The 24,621-nt window shown below is 39.4% G+C and overlaps 2 protein-coding genes and 1 long non-coding RNA gene across 3 annotated transcripts; 1 reads left to right on the forward strand and 2 right to left on the reverse strand.

Moving 5' to 3' along the window:
• Positions 1-1,193: 1,193 nt before the first annotated feature.
• LOC121898311 (P2Y purinoceptor 14-like) lies at positions 1,194-12,040 on the reverse strand. Its single transcript, XM_042413307.1, has 2 exons — positions 11,968-12,040; positions 1,194-3,391 (listed from the first exon to the last, which is right to left on the reverse strand). Exons 1-2 carry the CDS (start codon positions 11,978-11,980, stop codon positions 2,358-2,360), a joined length of 1,047 nt encoding a protein of 348 aa, XP_042269241.1. The 5' UTR covers positions 11,981-12,040; the 3' UTR covers positions 1,194-2,357.
• On the forward strand, positions 9,744-10,580 carry LOC121898312. The gene is made up of 2 exons (XR_006096426.1): positions 9,744-9,809; positions 10,121-10,580. It is a non-coding gene; the product is annotated as an uncharacterized LOC121898312 (long non-coding RNA).
• A 4,119-nt stretch (positions 12,041-16,159) lies between the features above and the next one.
• On the reverse strand, positions 16,160-20,148 carry LOC121898310 (P2Y purinoceptor 14-like). The gene is made up of 2 exons (XM_042413306.1): positions 20,068-20,148; positions 16,160-17,900 (listed from the first exon to the last, which is right to left on the reverse strand). The coding sequence occupies exon 2, from the start codon at positions 17,896-17,898 to the stop codon at positions 16,852-16,854; it is 1,047 nt and encodes a 348-aa protein (XP_042269240.1). The 5' UTR covers positions 17,899-17,900; positions 20,068-20,148; the 3' UTR covers positions 16,160-16,851.
• Between the last annotated feature and the right edge of the window lie 4,473 nt (positions 20,149-24,621).

The following is a 24,621-nucleotide window of genomic DNA, read 5'->3' on the forward strand; positions in this document are numbered from 1 at the left end:
TTGACAAATGGAGCATAATTTCAAGAAATGTGTCTTAGCAACCGAGAAAAACTGTAAATCCACATTCTAGACATAAGCAGTCACGGTGTATAGGGTATGTAACCATGGTAACAGGCATGCGCATCAGCGCGTGAGTTACATGGATTTCCCCCAAACAATCAGAGTGAAAAGCAGTTAAAATAGCACTTTGTTGTGCTTGTGTCAGTCTGTGTATTTGAGCAGTTCCTCAATAACTGAGTGAAACGTAATGAGCACAAAGTCATTATTTCCTGTTTCTACCTGTCTGTCATTATTCATAATATCAGATCAACACTGTTTCATTTTAACAAGAAAGTAACAAAAATTTTACTTTTCCTTTAGTGCCACTCTGCCATGACTTGGGGAGAGACTGGAGGGTAAAGAGGAGGTTTTTTGAAAAACAAACAAACAAAAAAAAAACAGCTGCTGCTGGAAACACTGAGACTGAACCAGACAGGTTCTGTGTAAAGATTGGAGGCTAAAAATAGAAGTATATTAAAAGTGCAGAAAATCGACAACAGCAGGCTGATCTGTGTGATGAAGGGAAATCTGTCAGAGCAGTTTTAGCAACAACATTCCTGGTTTCACCTGATGGAGGAAGTTTAGCTCGAGGGATTCTCCCCAGCTGAGCTGCAAGCAGGAAGAGAGCAGATATAGTAGTTATCAGTGGTACTTATAGAAGTACTACAAATGCTAATGGTAAGTGTTTCAAATCATTCCTATAATCATGTTTGTGTGCTGCCCTCAGGTGGTCACAGTGTGCATCTAAGCCACTGTCATTGTAATGTTTTATTTAGAAAGTGTTGACAGGAAGTGTTAATATCTAAGTGGGTCTGGCTTTATATTTTATTACTGCTAAATTGTCAGTAATACATTTATAATCATCTGTCAGTGCTGCCCTCAGGTGGTCACAGTGCATTACTACATCAGTCATAACATTTATTTTGAACATGTGTTAGTGCAGTCGCACATATTATTACTATTATTATTATATACAGTATGTATATTCAAAATATAAAAGCACAGTGCACTGGTTGAATATGAGAATGAAAATATTTTATAAACACATCTGTGGAATAAAAACACAAACAACACAGTATTTTCTGCTGATATTACCATCCATACAATCACACCAGCTTGTGTTGTCTCACTGCACAAATGCTAATATTTCATTTATTTGATGAGTCTTGACCTGTGCAGAAGCAAAAAGTTGAACAGTTATTTACAGGGTGCTTCATTTAATGAGACTAATCAGTCGTTTAAACCTTCCTGTGAGCCTCTAATATCATATATTCTCCATTTAATACATCAGTTCTGCTGCATGTACAAATAACAACCAAACATGCATCTGTAGTGGAGATCAGAACAATGTGCTATTAACTTTTTATATCACATTTAAACAAATATTACTCAAAAAATCTATGATACTTTCAGTGTGGAGAGACTGAAGACTGGAGAGATTATAGAGCAATATTTCTTTTCTGGGTGTCCACACTGAGAAAGGATTACTGTATTTTATAATAAACTGAATTAAACTTCACTGGAGCCATGTTTTAAAGAGCTTCAGTGTGGCCAGATTAGGCCACTTTCTATTTAATTGGGTGGGTTAAAATTCTTTTTCTTTCCCTTCCTTTTTCCTTTCTCCCCTGTCCATTGGTTGTTCAACAATACAACATAAAACTGAAACTATGTGAATGCTACTCTAATATTTACTCTTTATTTACTACTGTACAAACATATGCATTTATTTCAGTCTAGAAAATATCACATCATGACACAAAAATAACGAAAGAATTGTCAAAAGCACTTAAAACATTTATCTCTAAACTAAACACATCCTGACCTTCACACATGATGCTGCAGAATCAACTGTGAAGAAGACTGACCTCCTCTCTCTCTCTCTGTGGAAGAGCATCGCATTCACTAAAGAAAAGACATGGAGGCCTTATTTGTGATTATAACTCTTAATCACATAAGTCATAATTTACTATTTTTCTCATGATAATTACGAGTAAAGTATGCTGTATTATTTTGTTATTTTGACAAGTAGGTGTAAATTGTGACCATAGTACACCTCATCTGGTCAACATGAAATTTTGAACAAACACACCTATCAACATGTGTGTAATAAATAAAGCAGCAAATTAAATAAAATAAATCTGTTTGCAGGAGCAAAATAGCTGAAATTCCTAATAAGGTCACAGAATCTGATGAGTCACTGAATATTCTGTAACACCTGAGCTCATAATTATGAGATACTAAGTCATAAATGTGAGATATGAAAGTCATAATTAGGTCAGTTTATTTTTTCTTTGATGAATGCAGTGCGCTCTCATCTCCTAAGTTTTGCTGAGAGTCACAGCGGTGGTCTTGATTCTTCTAATCCTCCTTTTTCTGGACAGTTTCCTCAGCAGTGACTCTCTGAAGGTTCCGCACATCAGGAAGTAGATGATGGGGTCGAGGCAGACGTTGAGTGCTGACAGGAAGAGCGTCCCCTCCTTCAGCTGGAACAGCAGGTAGCGACTGGTCTGGCTGAAGCCTGACTCTGGCATGAGAGTGTACGGCACACGGCAGACGTGGTACGGCACAAAGCAGATGAAGAACACCACCAGGATGCTGAAGATGCTACAGTGAGACTTGCGACAGATGTTGCTGCTGTCACGGCGCACACGGCGGTATGACTGGTAGATGTGGCGGGCGATGGAGGCGTAGCAGAAGACAAGAACCAGCAGCGTCACCCAGAAAAGGGCCATGCTGAAGATGATGGAACCCCTGTGCCACTGCAACCCCAGCGGCGTTTTCAGCTGCTTGCAGTGACGCCAGTTCTCCTCATTAGCTGGGCGGCTGGTCAGCACGGCGTTGGGCAGGAAACAGAGGAGGAAGAGGCTCCAGGTGAGGAGCGCCAGCCCCTGGGCGAAGCAGGCATTCTGCAGGACGTGCAGCAAGGACACACCACCCAGCCTGGACATGCAGGAGCAGGAGGAGGATGATGTGTGTCGGACAACCTTCACGTACCGCTCCAGGCTGATGAGCCCCATGAAGAAGATACCAACATACATGGAGGAGAAGAAGAGCACAGCAGTGTAGCGACAGATGATCACATGCAGGCGCCAGCCGCCCAGACCCAGTTGAGCCGCCACCCTGAAGGGGAAGGAGAACAACATGAGGAGGTCAGCCACCACCATGTTCTTCAGGTAGACCACCAGCCCCGAGTCACTGGGCACTCTGAAGAAGATCCAGGCGGCCACACCATTGAGGGAAACACCCACGATGCAGATCACAAAGTAGAGTGATGGTAGGACCTGCTTGGTGAAGAGACTGCTGAAGTCTGATTGGTTGGTTAGGCGGTGGGTGGAGTTGAGGTGATCCATCCCTGAAAACACACACAGTTTGTACATAAAGATGAGGTACAGTCGGCTGTACGTGCAGATTCTCCACCAGGGGGAGCTCTTTCCCCTGTTCTGTATTCCCATTTCAAACGATATCTTCAGTATTACATAACAAAGAAACACAGGACTCTCCTGGATAATGTAACGATCCTATAGGTGTTAGCTGGGAGTTTATACATTGTGATATGTTGTATCTTTGATATGAGCACATTCTTTTGACCAGATTTATGATAATGATCTCTGCTGGACATGATAGGCAGCTGATTATGAAGATTTAGCTGGACTTAGTTTCATACATGTGTTGTAACATCTATTATTACAATTACAATTAAAGCTGCAAGCAGTGTTGGTCGGGACCTCGCACTCTGGCCTGTCGCGATCAGATCATTTTGCTTTAAAAATGAGGGATATTTCTTACTAGTGTGGTGTGCTTTTATTTTGAAAGTTTGAATGACATGTGTACTGTCAGGTGTGTAGAGACAATAAGTAACTGCAGCTGGACACAGAAAAATACTCATATATTTGAATGGAGAGTGTGAGCGAACCCACACCTTTTTGAACATTTACTGCTTCCACAAAGTTTTAGATACAAACTTCATTTGAACTTTAAATGAGTCACGAGACTTTGACCTACAAATCTTGAATTAACATGTTTTTTCTATCTTTTACTGTTTTTGAGATATTAGAGTGTGAGTTTTTAAGTCTTTTCTTGCTCCTCCTGTGATTTTATAATGAGTGTGTATTGCAGAATGTTTCACAGCACTGAGGGAGTGACATCACCAGGAGCAGTTGGAGAGGAGGATTTTAGAGTACGCTTCTTGTGAAATCTCATAAATCCCATGACTTTGGCCAAATCTTACATTAAAAATCATAGTAGAAGGAAATTTCATTGCGAATCCATTGATACAAGTTTGAAACTTTGTAATAACTCAAACAGTTTGGATTTTATAAGCCAGTGCCACATCACCCTTACAATGTAAAGCAATGGAGAGGCATGACCTTTGTGTGAAACAGAAGCTTCTGACGTCTAAACTATAAGTCTGACCACTTTCAAACCTGTATCAATGGATTCGCAATGAAATTTCCTACAAAAAAATATGATTTTTAATTTAAGATTTGGCCAAAGTAATGGGATTTATGGGGAGATTTCACAAGAAGAGTGCTCTGAAATTCTCCTCTCCAACTGAGAGGGAGAGAGAGGAGGGAAGAAAGGGGGGGAGGGGTGTGTGGCACACACAGTGGAGGCTGGTCCATAGAGGCAGAGGAGGTTGATCCTCCTCTATTTTTTGAGAGGCAAGAGGGAGATTAAAATATAAAAAAGAATATTTGGTTGAAATAAACCATTACCAAATCTCAGTATTATTTACAACATATTTTTTCTCTCCTCTTTGGAAGAGACACATAAAATGATGCTCCAAGAGAGGACGGCCTCCCTAACCAATCAACAACCAGAATGCAATACTGACATTGAGTTGGTCCAATGATAGTTTCCAGAATTCATCTGCAATTCTCTCCACTGTAAGGCAGAGTAGCAGCAGTAGATAGCTCCTTGCGTTAGCCAATTCAACAGTTAGTGTTGTAGCAGCCTGAAGGACTCTTTATACATCCATGGAAGGGCTGTCAAGGACTGTTGTTAAGCTAATGGGAGAAATGATCTGGACTGTGCAGCCCAGCAGCAGCAGGACACTGCCAGGGAGTGACTGGAGAGAGAAGCAAGGAGCAAGCTTGTTTGTCATTGTTGCTAATGATATCAGACTGGATAGTAAACAAACTGCTGTAAGTACAAGTCATGGGCAGACAGCGTGTCGCTAACAGGGATTTTGAAGGGTAACGATCAAACCAGCATCTAACGGGTCCGAAGTGACATCTGCAGGTATGTTTACATGCTGTTTGATGTGCTGCAGCTGAGCAGCTAACTAGCATCTAGCTGCTAACTGACGTTAGCGGTGAATGTTTGTTTGGTGGCTCGTTCAACAAGCTGCAGGACAAGACGTGTGTTCATGTTTCTAAGTTATCATCAAATTTTGATGATGTGGACAGAGGCTGTTTCATTCACATTCGTGTTTAAAAGAGGAAGGTATCATGCCTCATATTGCAATAATTGAACATAGAATATTTCATATATTTTATTTTATTTTATTTAAACATTGGACATCTGAAATATTGTTTTCATTTAAGACCGTGAGCAAAAGTTCATTGCTGTTTCATGCTGTAAGTGTGTTACAGAATAAATAGAAAACAAAGGATTATTTGTCGCCCCCCTTTTTTTTGCTGATCCTAAAAATGATCCGATTCATGACCATGAGTTTTGTGATCAGTTTCACCCATAGTGTTAACATGTCAGCTTTGTAGACTATATTTTGTATGTCGTGCACATAGACAAGAGTGTGTAAGTCATGTATTTGATACATGCATTAATACTTTCTGATGTGAACCTACACTTTTAGATCTGTGAATGTTTTTAGTATTCGATCTTTCTTGTATGCAGCACTGATTTGTTCCTGTATCACATCATAAGCTTTGTGGTACTTTATATATTTCTGTATACTAAGTAAATACACAGGAAACACGTGTAAATCATGTGACATCTTGTCTGTTTTTAATGAGAACATATATCTGTTGGCACAATAGAACAATACTATAAATTTGAATTTCACTTTGTTGGTAAAATCACACATCTGAACCACTCCATGGCTAAAATTAGCTCTTCTTTGTTTAGAAACAATATGTATATGCTAAAAGTCTTTAAAGAAGCAGCCTTTACACCACTCAGGGCTTTTTGTTTTTGAAAGCAAATTGTTTTATCGGCATATAAAATTGCCCCCCACCCCTCTGATTTCATCAGGTGGGACAATGATATAGTTTGAGGCAGTTTATTGTTAGATTCCATGTTGGTTTTCCTCCTGTCCTCCCCAATTGTTTGAGTCACCAGCCACCACTGGTGTGGGGGTTGAATGCAGCTCATTTTTGTAGGATACAGCAGAAAGGCCTATATACATACAGTAGATTATATACAAACTTTGTATGAAGTTTGGTGTTATTATCATTTATTTTACAATAATTATAGGTCTTATATTTATAATTCAGTAGTGAGGATGACCTATGAGGGGAAGGGAAAAAATGGAGTGAGGGTGACACTTTAGTGATAAAGTGTTGTAGAAAAATACTATCAAAACTAAAATTTGTAGCTCTGTACTGCAGTTTTTCCTTTATTAGGACCCGAGCACCTAGCGGTTCACTCACACTCTCCATTCAAATATATGAGTATTTTTCTGTGTCCAGCTGCAGTTACTTATTGTCTCTACACACCTGACAGTACACATGTCAATCAAACTTTGACCAGGTCATGTGGGTTAAAAGTCTTTACTTTTCTAAAAATAAGCTTGATGAAAATTAGGAAATTAATTTGTTTTACATACAAACTCATCAAGAGTTTTCAATTTACTAATTAAAATTCAAGTGAATGGGCCCAAAACTTGCATCATTTTGATGACACAGGTGTGAGCAAGACAGACATGTCTCACCCTGCAGAAAATTCTCATCCTCACACCGTTGAGATTTGATGTTTCGCCATGACAGAGGAAGTTGCTATAACTTTATTGTAAATGCTCCAGTCTGCTGGAACTTTACATGTTTGATAAGACTCCCGGCCTGAACACGTCTACATGACAATATTCCATCAGTGATGCAAACTGGCTGAATAGCGCCCCCCATGAAATTTCAGCGAAGCAGCCCCAGCAGCAGGCAAAATAGTGGACAAAAGAAGTGATGTTTATGTCCTTCTTGCACTGTCTGAAAACAGCCCGGGTCTGAAGACATCTACATGCCCGTAACAGAAGCCCTTCGATTGCACTGCAGCCCGACGTGCGTGGAGGCGCGAGGGCCCGTTCAATGCTGCTTGCAGATTTAATTTTGTTTTGTTTTGTTTTGTTTTGTTTTGTTTTGTTTTTTCTCTACCTTCATTCATCAAGTGCAGAGGTGTTCGTGAAAGGGCTGGGTCTTATGTTTTTTCTTAAAGATTGAGAGGGACTCTTCGGATGGAATAGAGTTTGGTAACTCGTTCCACCTCCAGGGAACTACAAAAAAGAAGAGTATAGCTAGCGACTTAGGGCCCTGTTGTGGTGGTAGTGCCAGGCATCTTTCATTGGCAAAATGTAGGGAGCAGGAGGGAGTGTAGACCTGAATCAGGGAGCTCAGGTAGGCGGGAGCCGTTTTAGCTGAGAGTGTCAGGGTTTTGAACTTGATGCAGGCAGCAGTGGGGGGATATGAACAGAAGAGTGATGTGTACTGTTTTGGGCTGGTTGAAGACCAGACATGCTGCTGCATTCTGGATCATCTGCAGAGGTTTGAATGTACAAGCGGGGAGGCCTACCAGTAAGGCGTTGCAGTAGTCAATGCGTGATATTACAAGAACCTGTACCAGGATTTGTGCTGCATGCTCAGACAGGTAGCATCTTATCTTCCTGATGTTGTACAGGACAAATCAACAGGACTGACAGTCACGTGAACCTTAAAGGTTAGTTGGTCATCGATCATGACACCCAAGATCCAGGCAGACTTTGTGGGCATGAGTTGGGTTGATTCAAGCTGGATGCTGATGTTTCATTGTATAGAGGGACTGGCTGGGATGACAAGGAGCTCAGTCTTAGAGAGGTTGAGTTGAAGGTGGCATGCTTTCATCCATGCCGATATATTGGCAACGCATGACGAGATCCGAGCCAAGATTGTGTGGTCAGCCCGTTCTCACTCTCAACTCGTCACATATCGAAGCTTGGTCAGGACCCCGTGGCGTCACTTTTAATGCACTGGGTACCCTTTAGTGTCATTTTCTAACGTATAGGGTAGTCCGATAGACTTCTGCTGAGCTCCCATAAATAGATGCTACCAGACCGATGACGTTTAAATAAGGTGACAAATTTCAACCTGGTCGCCAGAATAAAACGTTGGCATTGTATGTTTCTGCAAACCACAGATACGTTGAATATGTACATATTACACCTGTAATATGGAGTATATTAACATTTCAACAATATATATCATATCAACATTTCTGAAGTGACGTACTCCACATGACATCTATATAAGCTGACTTACTTTCTTATTAGGACGTGGAGGAGTCGGTGGATGGCTTGTAATGTTGTTGGCAGAAAGTTGGAAATCAGCACTGAGTCAGCACAGAGCACGGTTCAAGACCACCTTGCCGTTTTTATTTTATTTTTTAATTTAACCCAAACCATGATCTTTCCCTAACCCTAACCAAGAGGTTTTTGTGCCTAAACCTAACCAGACGTTAACAACTGCGTTGTCACACCACAAAATATAATTATTTTTTAACAGTGACTACCGTGATACAGCGCTTTGAAAAATGGTATTGTTTATGGTCTGTTTGTATGGTTATTACCATATTGTTAACACATAATATAGTAATATAGTCAAAAAACAGTGTATTATGTATTGGGTATCCTTAACAAATAGCATTCTGCAAGAAAACAAGTTTTTTTTTAGTTTTCTCAAAAAAAAGTGCATTTTTCAGATAGGAGGTTTTGCTCTTCGGCCATCGATATTTCTTATTTTTCTTATTTTCTTTATTTTTCTTATAATTTCTCTATGCTTATATATGTATATATATTTCTATTCTAGAATGTGAGCAACTTCAACATAACCCAGTTTCCCCAGTATCAATAAAATAAAGGTCAGTATTTCTCATTCTGAATCTGATGGATCATGACACGTAGCGGAGGCAGGAGAGGCCAACACTTCTGTGAATGTACACCCAAAACCACACCTGCCTTGCCTCAGAACTATCACCAGCAGCACACACCAGGTGACCCACATTGCACAACCAGGGTGAGCGAAACAACGGAAACATATTTTGGAAAGCGTTGGTTCAAAAAAAGCCCCTCTGAGTGACACCTAAAAGCACTTACCAAACATGTCAACAACAACACCCACAATATCCGTGACCACATACCAAGGAAGCATGCAAAACTGATACGTTAACACCACTGAAATATTTAGCAGACAAAGGTCACAAGGTTAATCTATCTAAACTGCAGTTTGCATTACCCACAGTTACATTCCTCGGCCATGAGATCTCAAGGAAGGGCAAATAGTGGAAGCTATATCCTAAAAAATCCAAAACCAAATTTTTATTTTCAGGCATGGCAGTGGATCTGTGATCTATTCTATTCCCCACTAAGACTGTTGTCTATAAATGTGAAGCTCATATCAACAACACTGACTTTGTTTTACATGGATGTGCGAGAACAGACTCTGCAGTGAAGCAAGTTGCGAAGCAGGAAGTCATGTTTCAAAAGTCACACATCTAAAAACCTGCGATGTAGGTCGACAAAGATCTGGGGCCAAATCTGCTGATGTGATTAGGTGGAGATGAAATATAAGGTGAGAGAATTTTTTAGTAAAACATTGTTTAGGTTGATAACCAGCTACAATGATTGTGTGATATTTTCATTTATTTATTTATTTAGTGTTTACATAGAGATCTGTAAAATGCCAATCAAAGGCGCATTTATAAACGTACCACTGGTTAATTACTTTCATGTCATTAATTTTATCATTCTTTTAATTTATGCAGGATTCAACACTTTATTTTGCTGTTAATATTCTTTTTATTTTATCCTTAGTTGTGTCACACTGTGTAAAGTCGGTTTAGATATGAGCACTACAAAATGCTTGTCGGTTACATTTCTTAGATCACTGCCGACGGCGAACTGATATGAAAACAGCTGGTCCAGGACGTGTCTTCATCCATTTATGGCTCATTGTGGAAGTGGAAATGAGTCTTGTGCACGTGAACCCAGTTTCATAATGACCGAGAGTTATAAAGCAGAACCATGTGTACACGGGGTTTTATAAATCTGATGAAAAGAATGCGTCTGCATAGTTCTAGCTTTGTGCGTCTGACCCCTGAAATCTCAGCATATGCCAACATACTTACAATATGAAGCTTTCACTGTGACGTTTTTGAAGATTATTTTCATCCATAGTCTTCATTATACTCTGGGCAGAAGACTAACTCCATTCTCTACACTATGAAATTATTACTGTCTGATTGCATTTCATAATCAAAGACAACCACACAAGACGTCACTGAAATCCTTTTTTCAGAATTAAGGTGATGTAATTTCCAACAAGTGCAGCCCAGTTTGTTTTAACAGTATAATAAAACTTCAGAGACAAAAAAGTAGCCCCAGTTTTTGAACTGAAAACAGGATTACAACCTGCTATCACTCAAACTGATTGACTGATTTTAACACAAGAAGTAAAGATGAACTTAATCTGTTTTTTTAAAAATTAGTTGTTGCTGAAGGTTTATTTGGATCAGTGTTGTAAACACAACTGTAAAACTGATCAAAACACTTCAATAAATTGATCATATTTCAAAAACTGTTGAGAACCATTAAACATTACAAACATCTTGAAATTGTATTGATGTTACAAATATCTTTTCAATGTATAAATGATGCAAATGACTGCATAAAATAACTTTTAATCACCACTTTATGAGCTCACCTAGTCTAACATCCTCTGTAACCTCAGTAAAAAGTACGATATTTCCCTCTGACATGTATCATCAGGTACGTTGTTTAAATTATTCTGCCTGCTAAATTTACTGGCAAGAGATTTTATGTGTGCTTCAGGGTTAATTCTATAATGCACCATAGAGGACATAGAGACAACCAAGCAACAACCAAACATGGACCAATTTGTGGAAATGGGACATGCCTCTGAACTATTATCAGCAGCACACACCAGCTGACCTACATTGCACAACCAGGGTGAGCAAAACAACGGAAACATATTTTGGAAAGAGTTGGTTCAAAAAAAGCCCCTCTGAGTGACACCTAAAAGCACTTACCAGACATGTCAACAACAACACCCACAATATCCGTGATCACATACCCAGGAAGCATCTGAGTTAGTCATATCAAGTGGCACATTTACAGTCTTTTTAGCATCAAATTCCCTCTTTGTGTTTCCTCGGACAGTGTTTCCCTGTTGAGCTGCAGGTGGAAGTATAGTAACAAAAAGAGGGACTTTGGTACTAAAAAGACTGTAACGTTGAAAGATATCTACTAACCCGACAATAAGTTGTAGTCTCTAGAGGTCAGGAACCCTCCAGGTAGTCACAACATAAGTCTAAAGAGTTGCAGGATGATTAGTAGGACAAGAAAGAAGAAAAAAAAAAATGTTGTGCTGCACAAATTTGTGTTTTTCTCTAAAGACTTTTTTTCAGTAAAAGGTAAGTTAGTTTGACATTTTCTGACGACTAAAATTAGTCAAATGAAACAATCGGAGAAGTTTTGAGAGGAAAATAAAACTCAACCACTCATACAACCTGTGACACTGCAGCATTATAAAATGTCACAAACCACTGACCTATATTAAAAGTACAATCTTGAACTCAAACGTGTAAAAAAAGTGTAGCCACACCTGCTGCTAGCGTTAAAACCCCAGGATTAAAAGCCCCCATCACATTAGATTGAACATGTCTAATGTCTAATATCAGTACAAGTACAAAGAACAGATAGCAGTTTACCTGCAGCACTCATCTATCTTCATGTCAGTCAGTGTGGACGTCTGGTGAGAAAACCACCAACGTTACAATTTTCCTCCACTCAATGCTCACACCAGGAAGCACTGCAAAGAGACAGAGAGGCAGCGGCGGCAGGGTTGGGGGGTGCGGGAGGGGCGGGAGGGGCAGGTAGCACTTATGTGGTTATCTTGTGTTTCACCGCTGTTCATATATTTTGGTTTTGGTTTTTCACTGGAACTTTGTCTGTCTGCTGTTTTCTGCCGCTGACAGAATTTATTACGACACTGAATATAAAAAAAATTAAAATTTGGCATTCCCCTTATTGAATTTATGTCCAATGGTGTCTGAACTGTGCTTTTCTGTAAATAATGGATGACAGTGTGTTTCGTGGTTGTATGTAGAGCTGCAATGGTTATCTGGTTATGTGGTGGTTCTCTGCAGGGATCAATACTGAGTCCACCTGTTCAAAACTCTTCACACAGTCGACACAACAACAACAATTATGGATCAAACTGGGACACATTTGCATAGTTTTCACACAGAAAGCATTCAGTGACTACAGCCTTCAAATGTCCTCAATACTTTTCTCACTCAAACACAAACAAGCAACAAAACATTTGACATGTTTACATCCTCACTTCTAAACTGAAATACATCTTTATTCAATCAAAAAACAAGACGTTTAGTCAGAAATAAAGCCCACTGAAAGCTTTCCTGCTGCATTTCTATGACTCATTCCTGTAGATACACTGTAGTACGTTCTATAGAGAGCTACACATCTGACTGTATTTACACTATATACACATTTATAACACTATCAACCATTAAAACTACATATACACAATAAAACCGTGATGTAACTTCACAGACAGCCATAAAAAGAGTTGTTGTGTTTGTGTCTGCTTCACAGAAATGCTAATAGCTGCTGTTATAATGACAAACCTTCCCCAATTAAACAAGAAAGTGTATTTCCTAATTACAAATTATTTTATAATGATGAAGTTCTCCTATGATAGTAAGTGCTTTTATCGTGACAAACATGGACTTGTTCTTTCTCTGATAGAGACAGAGTGGACAATATCTGCATATATCTGTATACTGATAATGCAAATTCTCAGGCAGAGATGTTAAAATAAAACAGACCAACCACACGATATACATGTATATATGTAGAGAGAGAGAGAGAGAGAGAGAGAGAAAGGGAGAGAGAGAGGGAGAGAAAGAGAGAGAGAGCAACAGTTAAGCAACAGTTCGAGCTGTTGCTTATCGAGGACATATCAGCATTCAGATTCTCAGAAAACAGGATCTTTGTTAGTCACATGCTCTGCATGCTTCATGCATTTTTAGAATAGTGTTATTTGGTATATGCTTACATATAATTTATAATATATGCATGTTCCATAAAACCAATGAAATGCTTTTAATTTAAAATGAATATCATGTGTAGATTGCTGATACGATTGGAATAGAGACGACCTCTAGAGATGTAACTGAGCAGATTTTTATCTTCTATTGAAAGACACTTCTCATCTTTTTGGTCCTGTTTCTTCGTCCGTCCAAGGCTTGTCAACAACATTTTTAATAGGGCCCCTTGTTTTCTAATAATTCTCTACTATGTTAGAAATGTTCATCTGTGGCCCTCAAGAGAGGAACCAGTGGTAAAATTGTTAATGCAGGAGCCGCCGTATCAGGGGAAAACCTAGAACGAGGGGCATGCCTACCATGATGCTGGGGCTCTCTGTCAGATACTAACAAATCTCTATTATAACAAATTTCTTTAACACATTGTGATTCCACTGATAATATTAAGTAGGGATGCACGATATTGGATTTTTTGCTGATATCCGATATGCCGATATTTCAAACTCACTGTGGCCGATTGCCGATGCCGATATATGCACATATTTTTTTCCAGCTGGCTGAGGAGACTATTATATATGCAAGCTTAGATTGTACTAAGTATGATCAAGAAAGACAATATATGAAGGAAGAACTTAGGAAGACTGGAGTTCAGGAGCTCAGCATTAAAACTTTAATGAACCTGCCAAGTGAGAGGAGCAGACAGAAGGATTAATGTGTAGGATTTAATCTCTGTCCACACTCCGGAGAAGAAGGTGGCGGTAATGCACCTAATACGCTGGTTGCCAACTGCTGTTATAAACCAAAAAGAAGAAGTTTTTTGTTTTTTATTTGCACAGAGTGGTACATCCTGGCAGCCGAAGTGTTTCCAATCTGTGCAGCCAAACATAGCAGCTCCTCGACGGTGTTTCCTCCACAGGCTGCATTTCACTCAGCCGCCCATCAGACCTGCTGCTTCTTCCCAATTTAACCTGAATAACAAATCGGGGCTCGGCACTCAGGTTAGAGTGGGAAGAAGCAGCGGGTCTGACGGGCAGCTGAGTGAAGTGCAGCCTGTGGAGGAAACACCGGGACCGTCAGGGTGAAACAGTCCGTCGAGGGAAGCGCAGTCAGGCGCAGTCAGACATATCGGACTCTCATAATCGGCAGAATTCGCCAATGCTGATATTTCATTTTAGCGCTATTATCGGCCAATACCGATGATGTGCCGATAATATCATGCTCTCTCTCTTTATTTTATCTTATGTTTATTAATATTATCATGTGGGTTTATTTTCCATCTTATGTACATGTTTTTATATTCATTTTATGCCTTTTTTATGTGAATTTAGTAGTCTGAGACCAGAGATTGGGAAAGTGGTCTCAGACTTTATTCATTATTATTATTATTATTATTATTATTATTATTATTATTATATGAATGACACATGTTCAATGTTGAAGTGCCACTCTGCCATGAATTGGGGAGGGACCGGAGGGTAAAAGGGAAGTATGAAGTATGGAAGTATTTTTTGTTTTTTGAGGAACAAAACAAAAACAAAAAAAAACAACTGCTGCTGAAGATTGGAAGCTAAAAATAGAAGTATATTAAAAGTGCAGAAAGTCGACAACAGCAGGCTGATCTGTGTGATGAAGGGAAATCTGTCAGAGCAGATTTAGCAACAACATTCCTGGTTTCACCTGATGGAGGAAGTTTAGCTGGAGGGATTCTCCCCAGCTGATATAGTCTAACACACATTCAATGACTGATGTAGTAACACATTGTGACCACTGGAGGGCAACACTGATTATATGAGCACTGATGATTATAAATGCATTACTGACAATTTAGCAGTAATAAAATATAAAGCCAGATACAGTTAGATATTAACACTTCTTGTCAACACTTTCCAAATAAAACATTACAATGACAGTGGTTTAGTTTCACACTGTGACCACCTGAGGGCAGCACACAAACATGATTATAAGAATGATTTGAAACACTCACCATTACTACCATCATTATGACTATCAGCATTAGTAGTACTTCTATAAGTACTTCTGATAAGTAGTGTAGTCACATATTATTATTATTACCATTATCATTATTATTATTATTATTATTATTATTATTATTACATACAGTATATATATTCAAAATATAAAAGCACAGTGCACCGGTTGAATATGAGAATGAAAATATTTTATAAACACATCTGTGGAATAAAAACACAAACAACACAGTATTTTCTGTTGATATTAGCATCTATACAATCACACCAGCTTGTGTTGTCTCACTGCACAAATGCTAATATTTCATTTTATTTGATGAGTCTTGACCTGCGCAGAGGCAAAAAGTTGAACAGTTATTTACAGGCTGCTTCATTTAATGAGACTAATCAGTCGTTTAAACCCTCCTCTGAGCCTCTAATATCATATATTCTCCATTTAATACATCAGTTCTGCTGCATGTACAAATAACAACCAAACATGCATCTGTAGTGGAGATTAGAACAATGTGCTATTAACTTTTTATATCACATTTAAGCCAATATTACTCAAAAAATCTGTGATACTTTCAGTGTGGAGAGACTGAAGACTGGAAAGATTATAGAACAATATTTCTCTTCTGGGTGTCCACACTGAGAAAGGATTACTGTATTTTATAATAAACTGAATTAAACTTCTTTTGGTGTCATGTTTTAAAGAGCTTCAGTGTGGCCAGATTAGGCCACTTTCTATTTAATTGGGTGGGTTAAAATTCTTTTCCTTTCCCTTCCTTTTTCCTTTCTTTCCTGTCCGTTGGTTCTTCAACAATATAACATAAAACTGAAACTATGTGAATGCTACTCTAATATTTACTCTTTATTTACTACTGTACAAACATATTTCTGAAGTTATATACATTTATTTCAGTCTAGAAAATATCACATCATGACACTAAAATAACGGAAGAATTGTCAAAAGCACTTAAGACATTTATCTCTAAACTAAACACATCCTGACCTTCACACACGATGCTGCAGAATCAACTGTGAAGAAGACTGACCTCTCTCTCTCTCTCTGTGGAAGAGCATCGCATTCACTAAAGAAAAATATGGAGGCCTTATTTGTGATTATGACTCTTAATCACATAAGTCATAATTTACTATTTTTCTCATCATAATTATGAGTAAAATATGCTGTATTATTTTGTTATTTTGACAAGTAGGTGTAAATTGTGACCATAGACATTCAGATATTAAATACAAAAATGTTGATGTAATGGCAGAAACTTTGTACACCTCATCTGGTCAACATTAAATTTTGAACAAACACACCTATCAACATGTGTGTAATAAATAAAGCAGCAAATTAAGTAAAATAAATCTGTTTGCAGGAGCAAAATAGCTGAAATTCCTAATAAGGTCACAGAATCTGATGAGTCACTGAATATTCTGTAACACCTGATCTCATAAGTATGAGATACTAAGTCATAAATGTGAGATATGAAAGTCATAATTAGGTCAGTTTATTTTTTCTTTGATGAATGCAGTGCGCTCTCATCTCCTAAGTTTTGCTGAGAGTCACAGCGGTGGTCTGGATTCTTCTCCTCCTCTGTTTTCTGGACAGTTTCCTCAGCAGTGACTCTCTGAAGGTTCCGCACATCAGGAAGTAGATGATGGGGTCGAGGCAGACGTTGAGCGCTGACAGGAAGAGCGTCCCCTCCTTCAGCTGGAACAGCAGGTAGCGACTGGTCTGGCTGAGGTGTGACTCTTTCATGACAGTGAACGGCACACGGCAGACATGGTACGGCACAAAGCAGATGAAGAACACCACCAGGATGCTGAAGATGCTGCAGCGAGACTTGCGACAGATGTTGCTGCTGTCGCGTTGCACACGGCGGTATGACTGGTAGATCTGGTGGGCGATGGAGGCGTAGCAGAAGACAAGAACCAGCAGCGTCACCCAGAAAACGACCATGCTGAAGATGATGGAACCCTTGTGCCACTGCAACCCCAGCGGTGTCTTCAGCTGCTTGCAGTCCAACCAGTTCATCTCACTGGCTGGGCGGCTGGTCAGCACGGCGTTGGGCAGGAAACAGAGGAGGAAGAGGCTCCAGGTGAGTAGCGCCAGCCCCCGGGCGAAGCGGGCATTCTGCAGGAGGTGTTGCAAGGACACGCCACCCAGCCTGGAAATGCAGGAGCAGGAGGAGGATGGTGTGTGTCGGACGACCTTCACGTACCGCTCCAGGCTGATGAGCCCCATGAAGAGGATCCCAACATACATGGAGGAGTAGAAGAGCACGGCAGTGTAGCGACAGATGATAACTTGCAGGCGCCAGCCGCCCAGACCCAGCTGAGCCGCCACCTTGAAGGGGAAGGAGAACAACATGAGGAGGTCAGCCACCACCATGTTCTTCAGGTAGACCACCAGCCCCGAGTCACTGGGCACTCTGAAGAAGATCCAGGCGGCCACACCATTGAGGGAAACACCCACGATGCAGATCACAAAGTAGAGCGATGGGAGGACCTGCTTGGTGAAGAGGCTGCTGAAGTCTGATTGGTTGGTTGAAGATTGGTTGGTTGGGCAGTGGGTGGAGTTGAGGTGATCCATCCCTGAAAACACACACAGTTTATACATGAAGATGAGGTACAGTACAGCTCACACAAAGTCAACGTCACACATGATTTTAGATGTGGAGAACCTCAGAGAAGCAAAGCTACAAATATGTTCATCAGGCTGCAGATTCTCCACCAGGGGGAGCTCTTTTCCCTGTTCTGTATTCCCATTTCAAATTTTTCCCTAAACGATGTCCTCAGTATTACGTAACACAGAACCACGGGACTCTCCTGGATAATGTAACAATCCTATAGGTTTATGTTCTAAACACAAGCTTCAATTTTGGCGGACAGCTAAAAATACTACAATACCCAAGAGTCACAGTCACTGTTGCTATGGAGAAGATGCCAGTCAGAGTTATAATTAATTCAAACGACTTTATCATTGCAGATGTGAACAAAATGCAGCACCGTAGTTGTTGTACATTTTTTGACTTTGTGGGATTTTCAATAAAAGCTTGTGTTCTGGCCCTGCCAGTTATTCAGTGTTTTTTGGTGACTCCTACTGGTCACCTGCCACGGTGCCGTGTTTGGGCATTGACTTCCTAGTTCCTGTGTGACAGGAAGTTAGCCTTTCTAGTTCCTGTGTAATATAAAGTTAGTCAGAGTAACCTGAAAATGGCATGTGTGCTCCAGTGAAGCTGATGTCTGTTCATCCTTTGCCATCCTTCTTTAATGGCCATTGAGAAGGCATTAGCTGGGAGTTTATACATTGTGATATGTTGTATCTTTGATGAATGATAGTAATAACTGCAGATACGAAGTGCAGTATCAGTTAAGGGGCATATATGTTTATTTTGGATACAGAAATACATTGTTGGTTATGAGGATGATATTGAAGTTGAACATCCTTAAAAAGACTGTGGTTTTGATGGGACAGAATAAAATGGCGCTTGAGTTGGTCACACACCAATAAACTTGTGTCTGTTCCTTACTGCTCTGCAGCCATCCAGGACTGTGTAGCAACATTGCTACTGGCCCAGGTACCCCTAGGCATCTGGCTACAACTCTACAATCACTTGAAATGTGCTCAAAATACAAATTTCTTCACTTACGTAAGTAATTACACAACTAACTTTCTCAAAGGTGTTAGAAATATTTTAACGAAGTTTGAAAAACTATCATGACAAAGAAATAGTTCCACTTGATTTTTTCACCTAAACAGGAGGAATAAATAAATAATCTTTCTGTTTTGTCCTAAATTTTGTTCAAACATTGTTAAAATGACTTTGCATGTTTTGTTGTCTCATACTGAACTGTCAGCTGACCATATCGCATCATCTCTCATTCGTCTCTTACACAGAGAGGAGCAGTTTTATCTATTGATCATGAGAACATACATAACACCATCTTGAGATAACACAGCTTGTTATGAACTAAATATTGATGTGTTCATGTTATTAACAGAAAATAAAACAGCAGGAATCGATTTAAACACTTCTTACTTCTTAGAAGTGTATGTTTTAAATCTTCAAATATGTTCCTCACAGACTCTGCAGCATCAGTCACATGATCACCACACAGTTCAACACATGTAAAGTCACATTTCTATTCAATCTTTGGACATTTTAAATAAAAACCAATATGAGAGTCGGCAGGTATTGTAGAATGAACGCAGCCTCCTGTTCATACTGGATATTAAAACATCCTTCAAATGTGCTTTGGAAGTGATGGAGGCCAAAATGCACAGTGTGTCCACACAGTCATTTAAAAGTTGATGTGAATCTTCTATTCAGCTTCAGCAGTCTGAGTTAGTCATATCAAGTGGATATCTGCCACATTTACAGTCTTTTTAGCATCAAATTCCCTCTTTGTGTTTCCTCGGACAGTGTTTCCCTGTTGAGCTGCAGGTGGAAGTATAGTAACAAAAAGAGGAACTTTGGCACTAAAAAGACTGTAACGTTGGAAGATATCTACTTGATTTGACTCATTTGGACGCTGAAGCTTCATATTAGCTTCAGATAAACTTACATTTTTGCACAGAAGAAGTAAGTTTAACATTTTCTGACCACTAAAATTAGTCAAATGAAACAATCTGAGAAGTTTTGAAAGGATAATAAAATCAACCACTCATACAACCAGGATTAAAAGCCCCCATCACGTTAGATTTAACATGTCTAATGTCTAATATCAGTACAAGTACAAAGAACAGATGGCAGTTTACCTCATCTATCTTCATGTCAGTCAGTGTGGACGTCTGATGAGAAAACCACCACCGTTACAATTTTCCTCCACTCAATGCTCACACCAGGAAGCACTGCAAAGAGACAGAGAGGCAGCGGCGGGGTGGGTGGAGAGGGGGGGAATTAGATGATTACGGTTTTTTCTGACTGGTTATCTGGTTATGTGGTGGTTATCTGCACAGTTAAACACTGAGCCATCATGTTCAAAACTCTTCACACGGTCAACAGTTATGGATCAAACTGGGACACATTTGCATAGTTTTCACACAGAAAGCATTCAGTGACTACAGCCTTCACATGTCTTCAATACTTTTCTCACTCAAACACAAACAAGCAACAAAACATTTGACATGTTTACATCCTCACTTCTAAACTGAAATACATCTTTATTCAATCAAAAAACAAGACGTGCTGTCAGAAATAAAGCCCACTGAAAGCTTTCCTGCTGCATTTCTATGACTCATTCCTGTAAATACACTGTAGTACGTTCTATAGAGAGCTACACATCTGACTGTATTTACACTATATACACATTTATAACACTATCAACCATTAAAACTACATATACACAATAAAACAGTGATGTAACTTCACAGACAGCCATAAAAAGAGTTGTTGTGTTTGTGTCTGCTTCGCAGAACTGCTAAACTTCCGTTATAATGACAAACCTTCCTCGATTAAACAAGAAAGTGTATTTCCTAATTACAAATTATTTTATAATGATGAAGTTCTCCTATGATAGTAAGTGCTTTTATTGTGACAAACATGGACTTGTTCTTTCTCTGATAGAGACAGAGTGGACAATATCTGCATATATCTGTATACTGATAATGCAAATTCTCAGGCAGAGATGTTAAAATAAAACAGACCAACCACACGATATACATGTATATATGTAAAGAGAGAGAGAGAGGGAGAGAGAGAGAGAGAGAGAGAGGGAGAGAGAGAGGGAGAGAGAGAGAGAGGGGGGGGGCAGGGAGAGAGAGAGAGAGAGAGAGAGAGAGGGGGGAGGGAGAGAGAGAGAGAGAGGGGGAGAGGGGGGGGAGAGAGAGAGAGGGAAAGACGGAGAAAGAGAGAGAGAGATAGGGAGATAGAGAGAGAGAGAGAGAGAGAGCAACAGTAAAGCAACAGTTCGTGCTGTTGCTTATCGAGGACATATCAGCATTCAGATTCTCAGAAAACAGGATCTTTGTTAGTCACATGCTCTGCATGCTTCATGCATTTTTAGAATAGTGTTATTTGGTATATGCTTACATATAATTTATAATATATGCATATTCCATAAAACCAATGAAAGGCTTTTAATTTAAAATGAATATCATGTGTAGATTGCTGATACGATTGGAATAGAGACGACCTCTAGAGATGTAACTGAGCAGATTTTTATCTTCTATTGAAAGACACATCTGTCCAAGGCTTGTCAACAACATTTTCAATAAGGCCCCTTGTTTTCTAATGATTCTCTAATATGACAACCAGGAACTGCTGGATATGGTGGGGGAGACTCTGGACCACACGTAGTTTGCATATAGGGCGGGGAGGGGAGTGGAGGATGCCTCAATCACGTTACTCAACTTTCTGTATAAACACCTAGAAGGTACTGGCACCCATGCCAGACTTTTATTTTTGGATTTCCCATCTGCGTTTCATACTATCCAGCCACATGTTTTAGCTAGGAAACTGCTTATTTGTCTTAATCTTGATGTAAATTTTGTGGGCTGGATTGTAGATTTTTTAACATGTAGGTCTCAGAGGGTGACAGTAAATGGCTTCCTGTCAGAACGGTGCTCCTCTTCCTCAGGGCTGTGTCTCGTCCCCTTTGCTGTACGTTCTTTACACCAATGAGTGTAGCGTGGGAACAGACACATCCTGAAATTCGCTGATGATACAGTTGTCATCAGCCTGCTCCACAAAGGTGAATCTGAGCATGGGCCGGTGGTGGATGAGTTTGTCAAATGGTGTGATGAGGCTTTTCTCCAATTAAATACCACAAAGATGAAGGATACGGTCATTGACCTTGGAGGGAAATCACCTCATCCACCATTTCAGACTCTCATCAAAGGAATTGGCATCGAGGTCATAGAACATTATAAATATCTTGGAACAGTCATTGATAAAAACCTGAAGTTTGATGCCAATGTGGATGCAGTCTGTAAGAAGGGACAGCAACGTTTGCACTTCCTTAGGAAGTTAAATGTTTTTAATGTAGATAGTAAAGTGATGTCTTTGTTTTACAAGTCATTTATTAGTATTTACTATTGTATTCCGTGTGTTTGTTTGTTTCTTTCTTTATTATTACGGGACATCAGACCTACATTTGACCCCCTAAACATGCTCAAAAACTCACCAAATTTGGCACGCACATCAGGTCTGGTACAAAATTGATGAAATGTGAAAATTAACCCCCAAAGTGCCAAAATGTGCTCTATAGCGCCACCTATGTAACTAAAATGGCTGCCACAGCCCATAGGAATGTCGTAGAGAGATCATACCAAAACCGACTTATTTGTCTCATCGAGACCTACAAATCATATACTGACACCCCTGACCTAAATCCAACAGGAAGTCCGCAATTAGCCTGTCAATATAAGACTTTGCCTCAATTTTGGCCCCTGAAGAAACTCTCCGAGGGCGTTAATGGTATCAACTTCAAACTTTGATACATGACTTATGACACTGTGCTGAAAAAAAGTTGGTAAAAACTGTAATAACTCGAACGGTTTGGATTTTATAAGCCCTGAAAGTTGCAGTGCCACATCATCCTTACAATGTAAACCAATGGGAGGCATGAACTTTGTGTCAAACAGAGGCTTCCCCCACCCCTCTGATTTCATCAGTTGGGGGACAATGATATAGTTTGATGCAGTTTGTTGTTAGATTCCATGTTGGTTTTCCTCCAGTCCTCCCCAATTTTTTGAGTCACCAGCCACCACTGGTGTGAGGGTTGAATGCAGCTCATTTTTGTAGAATACAGCAGAAAGGTCTATATAGATACAGTAGATTATATACAAACTTTGTATGAAGTTTGGTGTTATTATCATTCATTTTACAATAATTATAGGTCTTATATGTATAATTCAGTAGTGGGGATGACCTATGAGGAGAAGGGAAAAAATGGAGTGAGGGTGACAGTTTATTGATAAAGTGCTGCAGAAAAATACCATCAAAACTAAAATTTGTAGTTCTGTACTGCAGTTTTTCCTTTATTAGGGCCCGAGCACCTAGCGGTTCACTCACACTCTCCATTCAAATATATGAGTATTTTTCTGTTTCCAGCGGCAGTTACTTATTGTCTCTACACACCTGACAGTACACATGTCAATCAAGCTTTGACCAGGTCATGTGAGTTAAAAGTCTTTACTTTTCTAAAAATAAGCTTGATGAAAATTAGGAAATTAATTTGTTTGAGTTTTCAATTTACTAATTGAAATTCAAGTGAATGGGCCCAAAACTTGCATCATTTTGATGACACAGGTGTGAGCAAGACAGACATGTCTCACCCTGCAGAAAATTCTCATCCTCACACCGTTGAGATTTGATGTTTCGCCATGACAGAGGAAGTTGCTATAACTTTATTGTAAAAGGCAAAATAGTGGAAAAAGGAAGTTATGTTTATGTGATGTTGATGTTCCTTCCTGCACTGTCTGAAAACAGCCGGGTCTGACGACATCTACATGCCCGTAACAGAAGCCCTTCGATTGCACTGCAACCCGACGTGCACGGAGACGCAAGGGCCCGTTAATCGCCGCTTGCAGCTTTAATTATTATTATTATTATTATTATTATTATTATTATTATTATTATTATTATTATTATTATTATATACAGTGTGTATATTCAAAATATAAAAGCACAGTGCACCGGTTGAATATGAGAACGAAAATATTTTATAAACACATCTGTGGAATAAAAACACAAACAACACAGTATTTTCTGCTGATATTATCATCTATACAATCACACCAGCTTGTGTTGTCTCACTGCACAAATGCTAATATTTCATTTTATTTGATGAGTCTTGACCTGCACAGAAGCAAAAAGTTGAAAACAGTTATTTACAGGCTGCTTCATTTAATGTGACTAATCAGTCGTTTAAACCTTCCTGTGAGCCTCTAATATCATATATTCTCCATTTAATACATCAGTTCTGCTGCATGTACAAATAACAACCAAACATGCATCTGTAGTGGAGATCAGAACAATGTGCTATTAACTTTTTATATCACATTTAAGCAAATATTACTCAAAAAATCTATGATACTTTCAGTGTGGAGAGACTGAAGACTGGAGAGATTATAGAACAATATTTCTTTTCTGGGTGTCCACACTGACAAAGGATTACTGTATTTTATAATAAACTAAATTAAACTTCACTGGAGTCATGTTTTAAAGAGCTTCAGTGTGGCCAAATTAGGCCACTTCCTGTTTAATTGTGTGGGTAAAAATTCTTTTCGGCAGATGGGGATCATTTGGGAAACTTTTTGTGCCATCTAGTCGGCTATTTTCTAACCTCTGATCAGAGTAGACTGAGACTG

Source organism: Thunnus maccoyii, chromosome 6 (genome assembly GCF_910596095.1).
Source record: "Thunnus maccoyii chromosome 6, fThuMac1.1, whole genome shotgun sequence".
In the NCBI taxonomy this organism is placed as follows: domain Eukaryota; kingdom Metazoa; phylum Chordata; class Actinopteri; order Scombriformes; family Scombridae; genus Thunnus; species Thunnus maccoyii.

Bases quoted from the DNA above. Each gene is read 5' to 3' on its own strand.
- LOC121898310 (XM_042413306.1), bottom strand. From the start codon at position 17,898: ATGGATCACCTCAACTCCACCCACTGCCCAACCAACCAATCTTCAACC.